Here is a 13,646-nt window from a genome sequence, read left to right on the forward strand (position 1 = left end):
ACCCATTCTGACTTTTCAAAATACTGCAGTAACTAGGGGACTTCCCTGGTGGGCCAGTGTTTAGGGTTCTGAGCTTCCAATGCTGGCCACAACTGCAGCTACTTAGCACAGCACAGCACAGTGTCCATCTTGGGGACTGAGTCCTGCCTCACTCTCCTCACCCTAATCCCTAATCCCTGCTCTGGGCCACTCCCTCCCCTACTTGCAGTGGGGCCCAGCAATCAGGCCACATGACACTTTCATTCTCTGCTCTGCTCCATGAGCTTTTATTCCTGGTGTAGCGTTTGGGACCGGATGTCGGGGAGAGGACTCAAATTCCCCGGTCCCAGGAGGGGTTGTGGTCAAGGTGGGGGTCTAGACTGCCCAGTGCACGCAGGGACCAGTGGGGCTGGTGGAGGCAGTGAGGGAAGTGTGGAAGGGGCCCAGGCTGGTCTCCAAGTGCGGAAGGTCAACGCATGAGTCCCGAAGCCCCCGTGAGAGGCCTGGGGGGCAGAGGGCAGTACTCTGCTCTCAGCGGCCCTGGGCCTGGAGCCTTTGCATCTGCAGAATCTGACTCAGAATTCGCTGCACGTCTTCATCCATCTGACCCTGAGGAGTGGGGAGGGTGGAAGCGGAGGGAGCCTGGGCACTCTCTCCCACCCCCCCACCCAGTTTCTTCATCCTCCTCCCTCCCTGCCCCTTGCTCCTCTTCCCTCCACCAGCCTCCCCTTGTACAGATAGGGAAACTAAGGCCCAGAGGGCAGCAGTGGTGCCCCCAAAGCCAGGGAGACTCACCTGAATGGCGTAGAGGAGGTGGCTCCTGTACAAGGCCACCACTGCACTGTGCTCCCTGGCAGCCTCCTGTGAGTGTAGGGGAGGGGAGCTCAGAGAAGCAGGACCCCCTCCAGGCTATGCCAAAAAGCCCCCTTTGCACCCTGAGTCCCTGTTTTGATGGCACGCAACAGCATGGCAGTGCTGCTTGCTAAAATACTGAACTATTTTCCTCCATGTGCACTGCCTGCCTGCCCGTCACCCTCCAGGGACCTTGTGCCCAACGGGCAGGCGAGGCTCACCTCTAGCTGCTCCCGCAGAGCCTTCACCTGGCCACGGAGGGCTTCCACCTCCAAGGAGTCTGGGGCCCCCGGCTGGTCCTTCAGTGCCTCCTTAAGACTGAAGACCTCCTTGGAGAGCTCCGTGATCTGGAGTGAGGGCGGGAGAGTCAGCTGGCACCTGAGCCTGGGGTGGGGACTTGGGGACCTCTCCTGGGCAGCAGGAAGAGCCTTGGACTTCACAGAAGCCTCCCTGCAGGCTTAGTCCAGCCCATTAGCTAAGAATGGTTTCCACATGTTAAATCGTCAGAAGGTGGTCTGCTGCTGCTGCTAAGTCACTTCAGTCGTGTCCGACTCTGTGCGATCCCATAGACATCAGCCCACTAGACTCCCCCGCCCCTGAGATTCTCCAGGCAAGAACACTGGAGTGGGTTTCCATTTCCTTCTCCAATGCGTGAAAGTGAAAACTGAAAGTGAAGTCGCTCTCTTAGCGACCCCATGGACCACAGCCTACCAGGCTCCTCCATCCATGGGATTTTCCAGGCAAGAGTACTGGAGTGGGGTGCCATTGCCTTCTCTGAGAAGGTGGTCTAGAGGCTAAGAATCTGTGCTCCCAGTGCAGGGGGCCGGGGTTCCATCTCTGGTTGGGGAACTAGATCTGACATGCTGCGACATGCCACAACCGAAGCTGCACACTGCAAGATCAATGATCCCTGGTGACACACCTAAGACCAGGCACAGCCAAATAAATAAACGTGCTCAGTCGCTCAGTCATGTGACCCCATGGACTGTAGCCTAACAGGCTCTTCTGTCCATGGAATTCTCCAGGCAAGAAAACTGGAGTGGGTTGCCATTGCCTCCTCCAGATGATCTTCCTGACCCAGGGATCAAGCCCAGGTCTCCTACATTGTAGGCAGATTCTTTACTGTCTGAGCCACCAGGGAAGCCCAATAAATAAATATTTTAAAAAAATCATCAGGGCAGGGGGAGGAAATCAAAAGAAGAATGATATTTTCTGATACATGAAAATTATACCAAATTCACAACTCCATGGTCATATGTAAGTTTTTATTTATATGTGCCCACACCCATTCGCTGTCAAGTCTACGGCCCTTCTTCAGTGGCAGAGCTGAGTATTGTGGCAAGGCCGGGCCAAAATCAGTGACCATCTGGCCCTCTGCAGAAAAAGTGTACAGATCTTGGGAGTCTCCAGAAGGTGAAAGTGGAGACAGACAGAACAAGGGGGACAAAAGCAGCCCATCCTGGTGGGGCTGGGTTACTTGGGCCAGGGTTTGGGTCTTTCTCTCCCCTTGCCTAGTGGGAGATCTTGGGAATATGACCTAACCACTCGAAATCTCAGGTTCCTCATCTGTAAGGTAAGGAGAACCATCGTTCTCAACTTTGTAGGTTGCTGTGACTCTGAACAGAGAATAATTTTAAGCTGTGATGGCAAACAGCAGGCACTCAATGCATGCTGGGCTTTGTTGTTATTTCCGTGGATCAGAGGTTCTCAATCAGGGATGGTCCTATTTCCAGGGGATGCCAGGTGATATCTGGAGGCATCTGTTTGTCAGGACTGGGGGCTCTCCTTGTATCAGGTGGGCAGGGACCCGGGATGCTGCTCCATACCCTACAATACCCAGAATGGTCCCCCACGGAGAATGACCTAGCCCCTGGGACTTCCTTGGTGGTCCAGCAGGTAAGTCTCCGAGTTCCCAATGCTGGGGGCCTGGTTTCGATCCCAGGTCAGGGAATTAGAGCCCACATTCTGCAACCAAATCCCACATGCAGTAATGAAAATCGAAGATCTTGTGTGCAGCAACTAAGACCTGGTGCAGCCAAATAAATATTTTTCAAGAAGAATGGCCCATCCCTAAATGTCACTAGTGCTGAGAGGGAAGGACCCTGCTATAAATAAACCATAATCCTTATCACAACTTTATCTTCAGTTTACAAAGGTAGAAACTGGGGCTCAGAGAGGTCACGTGACTTGCCCAGGGACACACAGCAAGTTGTAGCTGGGTGACTCTGTGTGCAAAAGCACCTGGGGGTCTCGTCCACTGTCTCAGAACGTGCTGTGTGACTCTGAGCCACTCAGTTCACCTCTGGGAGCCTGTTTGCTCATCTGGAAAATTCCCAAGACCCATTCAGCTGGGACATTCTTAGATTCCTTCCAATGTCTGTTGAGTGGGGGACCTCCCGGTGGAGCACAAGGAAAGGGAACCCACCTTCTTGTCCTTCTCCTTGGCCTTCTCCAGGGCCTCCTGGGCACGGCTCTGGGCCTGGCGTGCCCGCTCAGCCTCAGTTCGCAGCCCCCGCAGCTGCTGCTCAGCCGTGGCCAACTGGGCTTCAGCTGCATGTCGCTCACTCTTCATGAACAGTGCCTCCCGCTGCACCTGCAGCCCAAGCCCCCGTGTGACTGTGAGGACATTTGGACCCCAAAGAAGCCTGGACCAAAATGATCCTACCCTTCCATTGCAATCTTGGGACATTCAAGGCCATTTGATGTCAAGGAATTTGGTTCAGGGGCCCTGGATTCCTGTAGGCACTAGAAACATTCTGACTCTGCCAAGCTGTGAGTCCTTAGACAAGTGACACGAGCTCTCTGTGCCTCAACCTGCTCATATATAAAAGGAGGATAATAAAAATCCCCATGTCACAGGGTGGTTGTGAGGATAAAACGAGCAAATACATAGAAGACACTTAGAACAGCGGGTGGTACAGAGTAAGTGTTGTGCTTGAGTTTGTGACGTTGTTGTCACTATTATTATTAAAATTATATAATGAATGTTATTGTTATTATTTTTATTACATCATAACTAACATTCTGTTCTCTGCCAGTGGGAAGGTGTGAAAGTGTGTAGATTTCTTACAAAAATGAAGGAAAAACAGAAGAATCTGGATGAAAAGTCAACAAATGTCCAAAAATTGTGACTGCATTTTTTACAAAAATATCAAGGTTGGAACAGTGTTAGATTTGCAAAAATTGAGCCTGGGTGGATCACTGGGCTTTATAGAAATAAAACTCCAGGAAAAATAGATAATAATTAGATGTTTCACTTAGTACAGACTGGCTACACATTAACAATTAAAAAACAAAACAGAAAAACTAAGTTCAAATCATTTTACCCCCAAAATAAGTAGTCAAGAGAGAAGGTAAAATCTGGAAAATAAGTATGAAGATGGGCATACTTAAAGTTGGATCATGAATTCTAAGAAATAGATCAAACTTTACTGGTTTAAAACAGCATGTTCTTGGAAATTCCCTGGCAGTCCAGTGGTTAGGACTCTGTGCTTCCAAAGCAGGGGGCCTGGGTTTGAGCCCTCATTGGGGAACTAAGATCCCGGCAAGTGGCACAGCCAAAAAAAAAAAAAAACCAAAAGAGTATATTATTGGAAAAAAATAATCCTGGCTGCAATTATTTATCATTTGTACCATCACTGTCCTAAGTATTTTACAGAAATTAAACCATTTAATTTTCATGTGAGGACTAAGAATTCTCAGCAGCTCCATTACACAGATTGGAGAAGGCAATGGCAACCCACTCCAGTACTCTTGCCTTGAAAATCCCATGGACAGAGGAGCTTGGTGCAGGCTACTGTCCATGGGGTCGCAAAGAGTCGGGCACGACTGAGCGACTTCACTTCACTTCACTTACACAGATGAGTAAGCAGACATATGGAGAGAAAAATGCCTTCCTGATGACAATAAGTATGGCTTTTTATTCCCACATTTGTTTAAAAAAAAATTGCTGTTTTCTTTAATTTGGTTTGGTTTGCGTCTGTGTATGTTTAAGGAAAGAGACGGAGTCAAAAGATACACCTTCAGGGCTTGGTTTGAAAGAAAATCAGCATAAAAATCTACTGGGTTCAAAATAATTGGATCAACACTCCTTATACAAAACATCCTCCTATTTGGGGGTTGAAGCATCAAAAATGATCTAAGATAAAATGACAATCTCAAAACAGCTGGCTAAACAAAACAAAACAGGGTCAGTTTGACCAACAGAGAAAATGAATACAGGAAAAAATATCAGAGTAAAAAGCCCAGTTCACTGCTTACCAAAAGATGGGTGAATATTAATTCCTACCTCACACCACACCCACAGTTAGAAACACAGTATAAATGCGGTTGGGAAATTAAAATAAAGAGATGCTGAAGAAGGCACATAAAAACATTTTCACTGGGACTTCCCTGGCAGTCTAGTGGTTTAAGAGTCCAAGCTTCCACACAGGGGGACCTGGGTTCAATCCCTGGCCAGAGAACCAAGATCCCACATGCCCCAGGGTGCAGAAAAACAAACAAATAAAACCCAAAACAAACAAAATGAAACTTCACCATAAACAACAAGGTCCTATCCTATAGCACAGGGAACTATATTCAATAGCCTGTGAGAAACCATAATGGAAAAGAATACGAAAAAGAATACACATACGCACGACTGAGCCACTTGGCTGCGCAGCGGAAACCAACACAGCATTGTAAATCAAGGATACTTCAAAAGATGAATGTTTAAAAATATCTTCCCGATCTTGGGATATGCAGAGGTTTAACAAACAGATCTCAAAACCTGCTAACCATTGGAAAACAAATGGGGGGTCAAATAGACAAAATGTTTTAAAAACAGAAAACACCTGTTCAAACACCGGGGAGGTCAGAATGGCTGCAGGGTTAAAGGCCTACCAGCACGGTCAAGTTTCTGCTAGACTGAAACCAGTGGGGTCGAAACCTCGCCTGGCTGTGGGATCAAAACAGACCACCAAGCAGCTGCCCAGTGTGCCCAGTGGGGATTCCCCCACACTCACCTGGAAGACCTCGGCGCTGGTCTTCTCGTGGCGTCGCCCCAGCTCCTCCAGCTGCCCTTGCAACCGGGCCACGTCGGCCTGCAGGGCGCCCACGATGCGCTCATGCTCCAGGCGGGCCATGCTGCCCACCCGCTCGCGCTCCAGCTCTGCGCGCAGCCGGGCGGCCTCCTTGCCCGTGGCCACCACCTCCTGCTCCAGGCAGGCCGCCCGGCCCCGCAGCTCCAGGGCCTCTTCCTGCAGCCGGTGGTGCTCGGAGGCCGGCACGGCCGACTGACGGAGCGCCTCGGAGGCCTCCCGCAGCTCTGCCAGGCCCTGCCGGGCCTCCTCGCAGGCCGCGGACAGCTCCGCGGCCCGGGCCTCGGCCGCGTCCCTCGCCTGGCCCAGCTCAGCGGCCGCGGCCCGCTGCTGCTCCCCTGTGGCTGTGGCCGCGACCAGCTGCTCCCGCAGCGCCTCCAGCTCCCGGCTCAGCTCTAGCCGCGCCTCCTCCCGCCGGGCCAGCTCTGCTCGCAGGCCCCGGGCTTCCTCCTCGGCCAGCAGCCGGCCGGCCCGGGCCTCATCCAGCCGGGCCGAGGCCGCCTCCAGCTCCCGGAGACGGCAGTCCCGGTCCCGGAGGTCCTCGCGGGCTTGTTCCAGGGCGGCCCGCAGCTGGCCTGTGTCCCCATCTCTGACCCCGCTAGCCCGGCCGCCCTCAGCCTCCCGCACCCGCTCCCGCAGGCGGCCAGCCTCGGCCTCCGCGGCCTCGCACTTGCCATGGGCCGCCTCCAGCTCAGCCGCCGCCTCCCGCTCCCGCTGCCTGAGCGCCTCCTCCAAGCTGCGGATCCTGGTCTCTAGCTCTGTCTGCAGCTTTTCTGAGGCCTCCGCAGCACCCGGGTGCAAGATGGGGCCTGTGAGGGCCCTCGGAATCATGAGCTCCACTCCCATGGCTTCTGTGCCTGTGAGCTCTTCTTCCACTGCACTTACGCCATTGGGCTTCATTTCTGGCTCTTCTGTTTTCATACTGGTGGTCTCTGCTCTTGTGGCCTTTGGTTCTGGGTTTCCTCCTCTTTCTAGAGTTTTCATTTCTGTAACCTCAGCTCCCGTGGCCTTTGTTTCCAAGGGCTGGGCTCCCACGCCCTCTGTTTCTGAGGCCTCCGTGTCTGTGGGCTTTGTTACTGTGGCCTCGGCCATCGTGGACACCACTTCCAAGCTCTGTGACAAGGCTTCCGTGGTTTCTACTCCTGCAGCCTCCTCGTCTGTGGTCTTGACTCCATTCACTCTGGTTTCCGGAGCTGCAGTGCCGTTAAGCTCTATTTCCACTGGCCCATTTCTGGAGGTCTTGGTTCCCAGACCTTTGCCCTCCCTAGAGGCTGCCTCCTCTTCTGCGAGGGCCTCCCGGGCTTCCTGCTGCTCCAGCGCCTGCAGGGCTTTGGCGTGCTGCCTGCGGAGCTGGTCAAACTCAGCCTGGAGAGCGTCATAGAGCTCCAGAGGAATGACCTCGGCCGGACCATCTGCCTCCATCTCATCCTTCTCGAAGTGCTCCAGGATCTGGTGGGGACAGGGGAACCGAGCAAGAGTGGAAGTGGCCGTGGTGGGCGTGGGGGGGCACAGGGCAGCCACACCACTTTCCCTGTCCACAGACCTAGCCACGTGCCCACCCAAACCCCTGGGAAATAGCCCCTTGGCTCCTCAGACTTGCCCCCACCCCTCCCCCCCGGAAACCTCCATCAGCTCCTGGTTTCCCCACCTGGACTTTCTCCATCAGCTCCTGGTTCTGTCTGGTAAGCATGGCCACCTGCACCCCTCCCCCCCGGAAACCTCCATCAGCTCCTGGTTTCCCCACCTGGACTTTCTCCATCAGCTCCTGGTTCTGTCTGGTAAGCATGGCCACCTGCACCCCTACCCCCCGGAAACCTCCATCAGCTCCTGGTTTCCCCACCTGGACTTTCTCCATCAGCTCCTGGTTCTGTCTGGTAAGCATGGCCACCTGCTCCTGCAGCGAAGCCAAGAGCTCCTGGGCCGACGGGCTTAGCTGCTTGGAGAGCAGCACCTCAGCCCCTGGCAGGGGACACAGATTCAGGCCCCAGAGTTCCAGCCACGAGGAATGGGAGTTGGGGGTCTGGAGCTGTGGGTCAGGGCCCCCAGGGCAGGCATGCTTCTAGGAATGGCATAAACTGTGAGTGTCGGCTAGGCTCCCTCCCAACTTCAACCTCTCTCCATGCCTGTGGGTTACAGCTGTGACTCCTGGGGCCCCAGACATGGTGGGGGGTGGGGGTGGGCAGGGGGAAGGCAGGTGGGGTCTCACCTGGGAATTCAGGTAGCTCACCCTCCTCATCCTGCAGGGTGGCCACATCATAGCTGGTGTTCTCCCGCTCGTTCTGGGGGGCGCAGGATTCAGCTTGAGGTCCTGCCCTCCCTCCAGCCCCCATGTCTCCCCCGTGAGTGTGTGATCATAACCCAATAGCGAGGGTTGTATATGCTGCCTGGTATGTGGGGCCAAGGGAGGGATGGCAGTGCATCCTTGAAAGGGTGTGTCTGGGATTCTGTGTGGGGCCACATGTGTCTGCCTGGGTGCAAGTCCCTGCAACAGTGGCTCAGGGTTTGTAGGTCTGCAGTGAGCATGCATGTGCACACGTGTGTGCCCCTGTGGGGCGTGCACAGCGGCCCCAGCCTCTTCTGTGTGAGTTCCTGTGAGTGTGTGTGATTTTGCACTTGTAGTCTGTGGTGTGTGACTGTTTTGTATTTGTGTATATGTGTGTATGACTGTGTACCTGTATCTGTTTGCTTTATTTTGAGAAATACTTGTGTGAATACATGAATTTGTGAATGTGTTGCCTAGGTATGTGATTGAATGCGAAGTATCTGTTGTGTGTGCCCAAGTATTTGTTGTGTGGGTGAGATGACATACCCACAGATGTGTTTGTTGTGTGTTTGCCTGTTGCATGTGTAAGACCACATATACATAAATGTTGTTGTCCGTCTCTGCACGTACATGAGTATGGGTGATTGCAGGTTTCCGAAAGTGTTCATTATGTGTACGTGTGTTTGTTATCTATACGTGATTATGTTTGTACATTTGTCTGTTCTGTGTTTGCACGTGTGTGAGACTATCTGTATTAGTGTGGTTATCGTGCAGCTGCAGCAGAAGAAATACCCCACCTCCTGGTGGCCCCACCCCTGCCTTCCTCCCCATTGGGCCCACCTCCAGAAGGGACAGCCTGCTCTGCAAACTCTCCACCTCCCGGCCCAAGCTCTCCTTCTCCTCCTGCTTCTCGGCCAGCAGCTGCTGTAGCTCTTGGACCTGCAGGGAGGGAGTGGTGGTCTCAGTGGCCCTCCAGGAGAAAACACCAGGCAGCTGGGGGTCCACTTCCTCCCACCTTCCACCCTACCTGTCTCTCCAGGCTGTGGAGGGAGCTGGCCTCTGCCTCTGGCAGCTGACAGAAGAAGTGGGGACTGGGCTTAGATCCGGGCTGGGGGGCCTCCCCAGCCCAACTCCTGCTCAGTGACCGTCCATCCCCACCACAGATGTCCTCTGGCCTATTTTGTGCCAGAACCCCTTTGGAGCCACTAACTCATTCATTCATGCATGCATTCATTTATTATCATTATTTTTGGTTGTGTAGTGTGGCATTTGGGATCTTAGTTCCCCAACCAGGGATCAAATCCATGCTCCCTGCAGTGGCACAGAGCCTTAACCACTGGACCACCAGGGAACTCCTGTCTCATTTATTTATTCATTCACTCACTCACTCAAATATTCATTCATCCAATAAATACTTATTAGGCAGTTATGGTGAGTGAGGCACCATCAACCAAGCCTGCCCTTGTGGGTTCACAGGCAAATGAGTGAATATGAATGAAATATATAGTATATCTAATAGCAGTGCTTTGAATAAAAACAAAGGGGACTGAAAAGTGAATGGGGATGTTACAATTTTAAATAAGTTGGGTAGGGGAGGTGCATTTGAGCAAAGACCTATAGGAGGGGCGAGAAGGAGTCATACGGACAGCTGGCAGAAGGTGTTCCCGGCAGAGGGCACAGTTTGTACAAAGGCCCTGGGGCAGGACCAGGCCTGGTGTGTTGGAGGAAGAGCCAGGAGGCCTGTGTGGCTGGAGCAGAGTGAGTGGGTGGGGAGAGAGGGAGGAGGGGGAAGGCAGGGAGGGGAGTATCCCCATAGAATGGCACCCACCCCAGGCTCAGCCCCAGCCCATGTCTCTGCTACCCCCCACCTCCTGCTTTCTTCGTTCCTGGTGCTGCTCTAGGCCCCGGATCTTCTGTAGCAGACGGCCCCTCTCCTGTCGCAGCCGCACGATCTCCTCGTAGGCATCTTGGTCATCCTGTGCCCCCCACCCCACCACCTTTACAGGAGGCCCAAGGACTGCGTCCTCCCATACCTGAGCCAGAACTTTCTCCCCGTGCTACCTAGAGGCAAGCCTCCCAACTCTTCCCCACGGCCAGGGCATCTCTCACCGGCATTGGGATATTGATGGGGGGTTGAGGTGCCTTCCGCTTCTTGGGGGCCCCTTGCTTGTCATGGCTGGACACAGAATTCTGGGGGTAGGGGTAGATGGGGGATATGGGCGACATGCCAGCCTCCCACCCAAATAAACCAACACAGCCCACTGTCTGTCACCAGCCCCAACTCTGCCCTCACTTCCTGGGTGATCTTGAGTGAATCCCTGCCTCTCTCTGGCCCTCACTTATCCCAGTATAAAAAGGGATAAGACTACGTCCCCTGAGAGTTCCAGATCTTATGCTTTACCCTCTGTCCCTTTTTGTGCCCTGGTACTTTCCCCAGTGAGACCCTACTGTTTACAATCCTTTCCCTGTGGAGCTGAAAACCTGTAGGATTGAGAAAGAGGCCAGACTTGCCTCCTTCCCTGACCACACCAGCCCTTATCAATCTCGTTCCCTCTACCATCCCACCCCAGCCCTATGATTTGGCCCCATGCCCCCAGTATTCTCAGAGTCCTGGTGCTTATGTTATGGATGTTGCTGCCACTTGGTGGCAGCGCACCCTAAAGGTGTGTTCTAAGTCACTTCAGTCGTGTCCGATTCTTTGCAACCCTATGGACTGCAGCCTGCCAGGCTCCTCTGTCCATGGGATTTCTCCAGGCAAGAATACTGGAGTGGGTTGCCAAGCCGTCCTCCAGGGGAATCTTCCCAACCCAGGGATTGAACCCACTCCTCTTACATCTCCTGCATTAGCAGACAGGTTCTTTACCACTAGCGCCACCTGGAAAGTCCACCCTAAAGGTAGCACTCTTCCAAAGAGGTCCTTCGAAGTATTAACCCCAAGTCAAGGGTCCATCTCTTCCTTCTCTTCTCAGGGAGCTTGAGTCAAGGGGAAAGGCAGTGTGTGCACGGGGGTGTGGGGGTGGGGGGTGGGACTCACTCACTGCTTAGAGATCCGTACCTGAGATGATGCCTCGCCCGAATCATCCTCTGCGAGAGCAGGGGAGAGAGGGAAGCAGGGTCAGGCACTGCGTTAGGGGCTCCCTTCCTAGCCCTAGGAAGGGTATTTGTTAGCCCAGGGAACTTGAGGGATCTCCCAGTCCCCCCCAGAATCAGGACTTTTAAGGTAGGAACTAACCATTTTGACAGAATGCTCATAGGAGGGGCCTTGCAACTCTCAAAAAGAGAGAACAGTAGCATCTCCAGAATAGGGCGACTGGGAGGGCCAATTCTTAGGGAAAGCAAAGCTCCAAGATGCCCCAGGAACACAGAGTTGACCCCTAGACTACTCTAAAAGCTCTGGGGCGCCTTGAAACTACCCCGAGCAGTGTGAGGGGCGCAACGAAACCTCCTATAATATGAACAGGGATACCTTGAAACTATCCACAGGAGGAAGGGAGAGAAAGGGGTGGCGACAGACTACCTAGTGGAGGGAAGGGGGTGTTTGAAACTGTTACGAGGTGGGGTTTGCATACCGCTGGGTGGTGAGGGGCGCTGGGCTGCCTCCTGTAGGAGGTGCAAGATGAGCTTGTCCCCTGCCAGGGTGCCGTAGTGAGCAGCATCCTGGCCCAGCGCATCTGTGATGCCCGGCTGGGCCCCGCCCTGCAGCAGCACCTCCACTGTTTCGGGGCTGGCTCCCTCACAGGCCAGCATCAGGGCCGTCCTACCAGAAGAGGAGGCTGCTGAGGGGGCGAGGATACATTCAAACCTCCACACCCTCCTCAACGCCCAGGCTGGGTTGAGAGAGGAAGACACACTAGATCTCACACCCAGAGAGGTTAAGAGATTTGCCCAAAGTCACACAGCACACAGTGAACTGGCTGGGAGGGGAGAAGCTCACCTGCCTTGAAGGTCCTGGTCATTTGCAGCAGCCCCTTGCTGCAGGAGGAGGCGGCACAGATCCGTGTGACACATCTGAGCTGCGATGATGAGGGGTGTTGTACCCAGCTGAGGGAGGGCGTGGGGAGAGGATGAGACAAGGACAAGACATGAGAGACTGACTCTGGGAGGTTGGGAAGCCTGTGATGGGCCCCCTAAGTTCACTCCAAATCTTCACACTTTTCAAAGGGTGCCTGGGATGCCTCAAATGCACTTTCCCCAAAGATTCCAGTACTTTGGCCACCTGATGCGAAGAGCCGATTCATTGGAAAACACCCTGATGCTGGGAAAGATTGAGGGCGGGAGGAATAGGGGGTGGCAGAGGATGAGATGGTTGGATGGCATCACCCACTTAATGAACATGAGTTTGAGCAAGTTCCGGGAGATAGTGAAGGACAGGGAACCCTGGTGGGCTGCAGTCCACGGGGTTGCAAAGAGTCAGACACGACTGAGCAACTGAAGAAAAACAACAAAAGAATCCATGGACTCACCCGATCTCGGGGATTCAGATGGGCCTTGAAGGAGCAGAGCATTTCTGAGCAGGAGATGCAGCCGCCAGCGGCTGGAAAAAGAGAGAAGGGTGGGTAGGTAGGGCGAGGCTTTGATATTTTCTGGGGGCCTTCTGCTTGAGGGTGATTTTTTTTTTTGGCTGTGCTGGGTCTTCATGGCTGAGCACAGGCAGCAGCTATGGTGCATGGACTTAGCTGCCACTCGGCATGTGGAATCTTTCTGGACCAGGGATTTAACCTGTGTCCCCTGCATTGGGAGGCAGATTCTTAACCACTGGACCACCAGGTATGTCCCTGGGTGTCATTCTTACCCTTTATTTCATAAGAAACTCTCACCTCCCCCAGAAGATCAGTAACAAAGATAAGACTTAAATTTAACAGATGAGGAAACTGAGCCCCAACCAGCTCCAGGGTCACTCAGGGGGTTAGAGACAGCCAGAATGACCTGGGTCTTCTAACTCCCAATCCAAAGCTCTTTCCTCATCTTTCCACTGTGGGTCTCTCTTGCATGCGTGCGTGCTCAGTTGCTTTAGTCGTATCCGACTCTTTGCAACCCTATGGACTGTACCCCACCAGGCTCCTCTGTCCATAAGGTTCTCCAGGCAAGAATACTGGAGTGGGTTGCCATGCCCTCCTCCAGGGGATCTTCCTGACCCAGGGACTGAACCTGTGCCTTTTCGGTCTCCTGCAGTGCAAGTGGATTCTTTACCGCTGAGCCACCAGGGAAGCCTGTGGCTTCCTCTTAGGGTGGAATTTTTCACTGATTTTCAAGTATTTATCCCTTTTTTGTCCAAGCAGCATTAACTGTATACTGACTATATACCAAACCATCATACAAAGAGTGTTAATTTTTTTTTTTTTTTGGCCACTCCACGTGGCATGTGGGACCTTAATTCCCTGACCAGGGATCAAACTCACAACCCCTGTAGTGGAAGCTTGGAACCCTAACTACTGGACTGCCAGGGAATTCCCCAAAGAGTGTTACTGTTTACT

At 53.4% G+C, this 13,646-nt stretch overlaps 1 protein-coding gene across 6 annotated transcripts in view; it reads right to left on the reverse strand.

The window, feature by feature from the left end:
• Positions 1-237: 237 nt before the first annotated feature.
• Positions 238-13,646, reverse strand: part of ANKRD24 (ankyrin repeat domain 24) — a 36,250-nt gene continuing 22,841 nt past the window's right edge. For 4 of the 6 annotated variants that reach the window (XM_059888658.1, XM_059888660.1, XM_059888661.1 and 1 more), the window contains 15 exons: positions 12,636-12,706; positions 12,107-12,213; positions 11,742-11,929; positions 11,228-11,256; positions 10,282-10,362; positions 10,041-10,148; positions 9,200-9,244; positions 9,013-9,111; positions 8,116-8,188; positions 7,750-7,868; positions 5,835-7,358; positions 3,257-3,424; positions 1,053-1,178; positions 775-840; positions 238-588 (listed from right to left, as the gene is read on the reverse strand). In XM_059888658.1, coding sequence (XP_059744641.1) covers positions 511-588; positions 775-840; positions 1,053-1,178; positions 3,257-3,424; positions 5,835-7,358; positions 7,750-7,868; positions 8,116-8,188; positions 9,013-9,111; positions 9,200-9,244; positions 10,041-10,148; positions 10,282-10,362; positions 11,228-11,256; positions 11,742-11,929; positions 12,107-12,213; positions 12,636-12,706 — 2,882 coding nt within the window. In that variant the 3' untranslated portion in view covers positions 238-510. The remainder of the gene's footprint in view (positions 589-774; positions 841-1,052; positions 1,179-3,256; positions 3,425-5,834; positions 7,359-7,749; positions 7,869-8,115; positions 8,189-9,012; positions 9,112-9,199; positions 9,245-10,040; positions 10,149-10,281; positions 10,363-11,227; positions 11,257-11,741; positions 11,930-12,106; positions 12,214-12,635; positions 12,707-13,646) is intronic. The other 2 variants (XM_059888659.1, XM_010807004.4) reach the window with 2 other exon arrangements.

Source organism: Bos taurus, chromosome 7, assembly GCF_002263795.3.
Source record: "Bos taurus isolate L1 Dominette 01449 registration number 42190680 breed Hereford chromosome 7, ARS-UCD2.0, whole genome shotgun sequence".
Taxonomy (NCBI): domain Eukaryota; kingdom Metazoa; phylum Chordata; class Mammalia; order Artiodactyla; family Bovidae; genus Bos; species Bos taurus.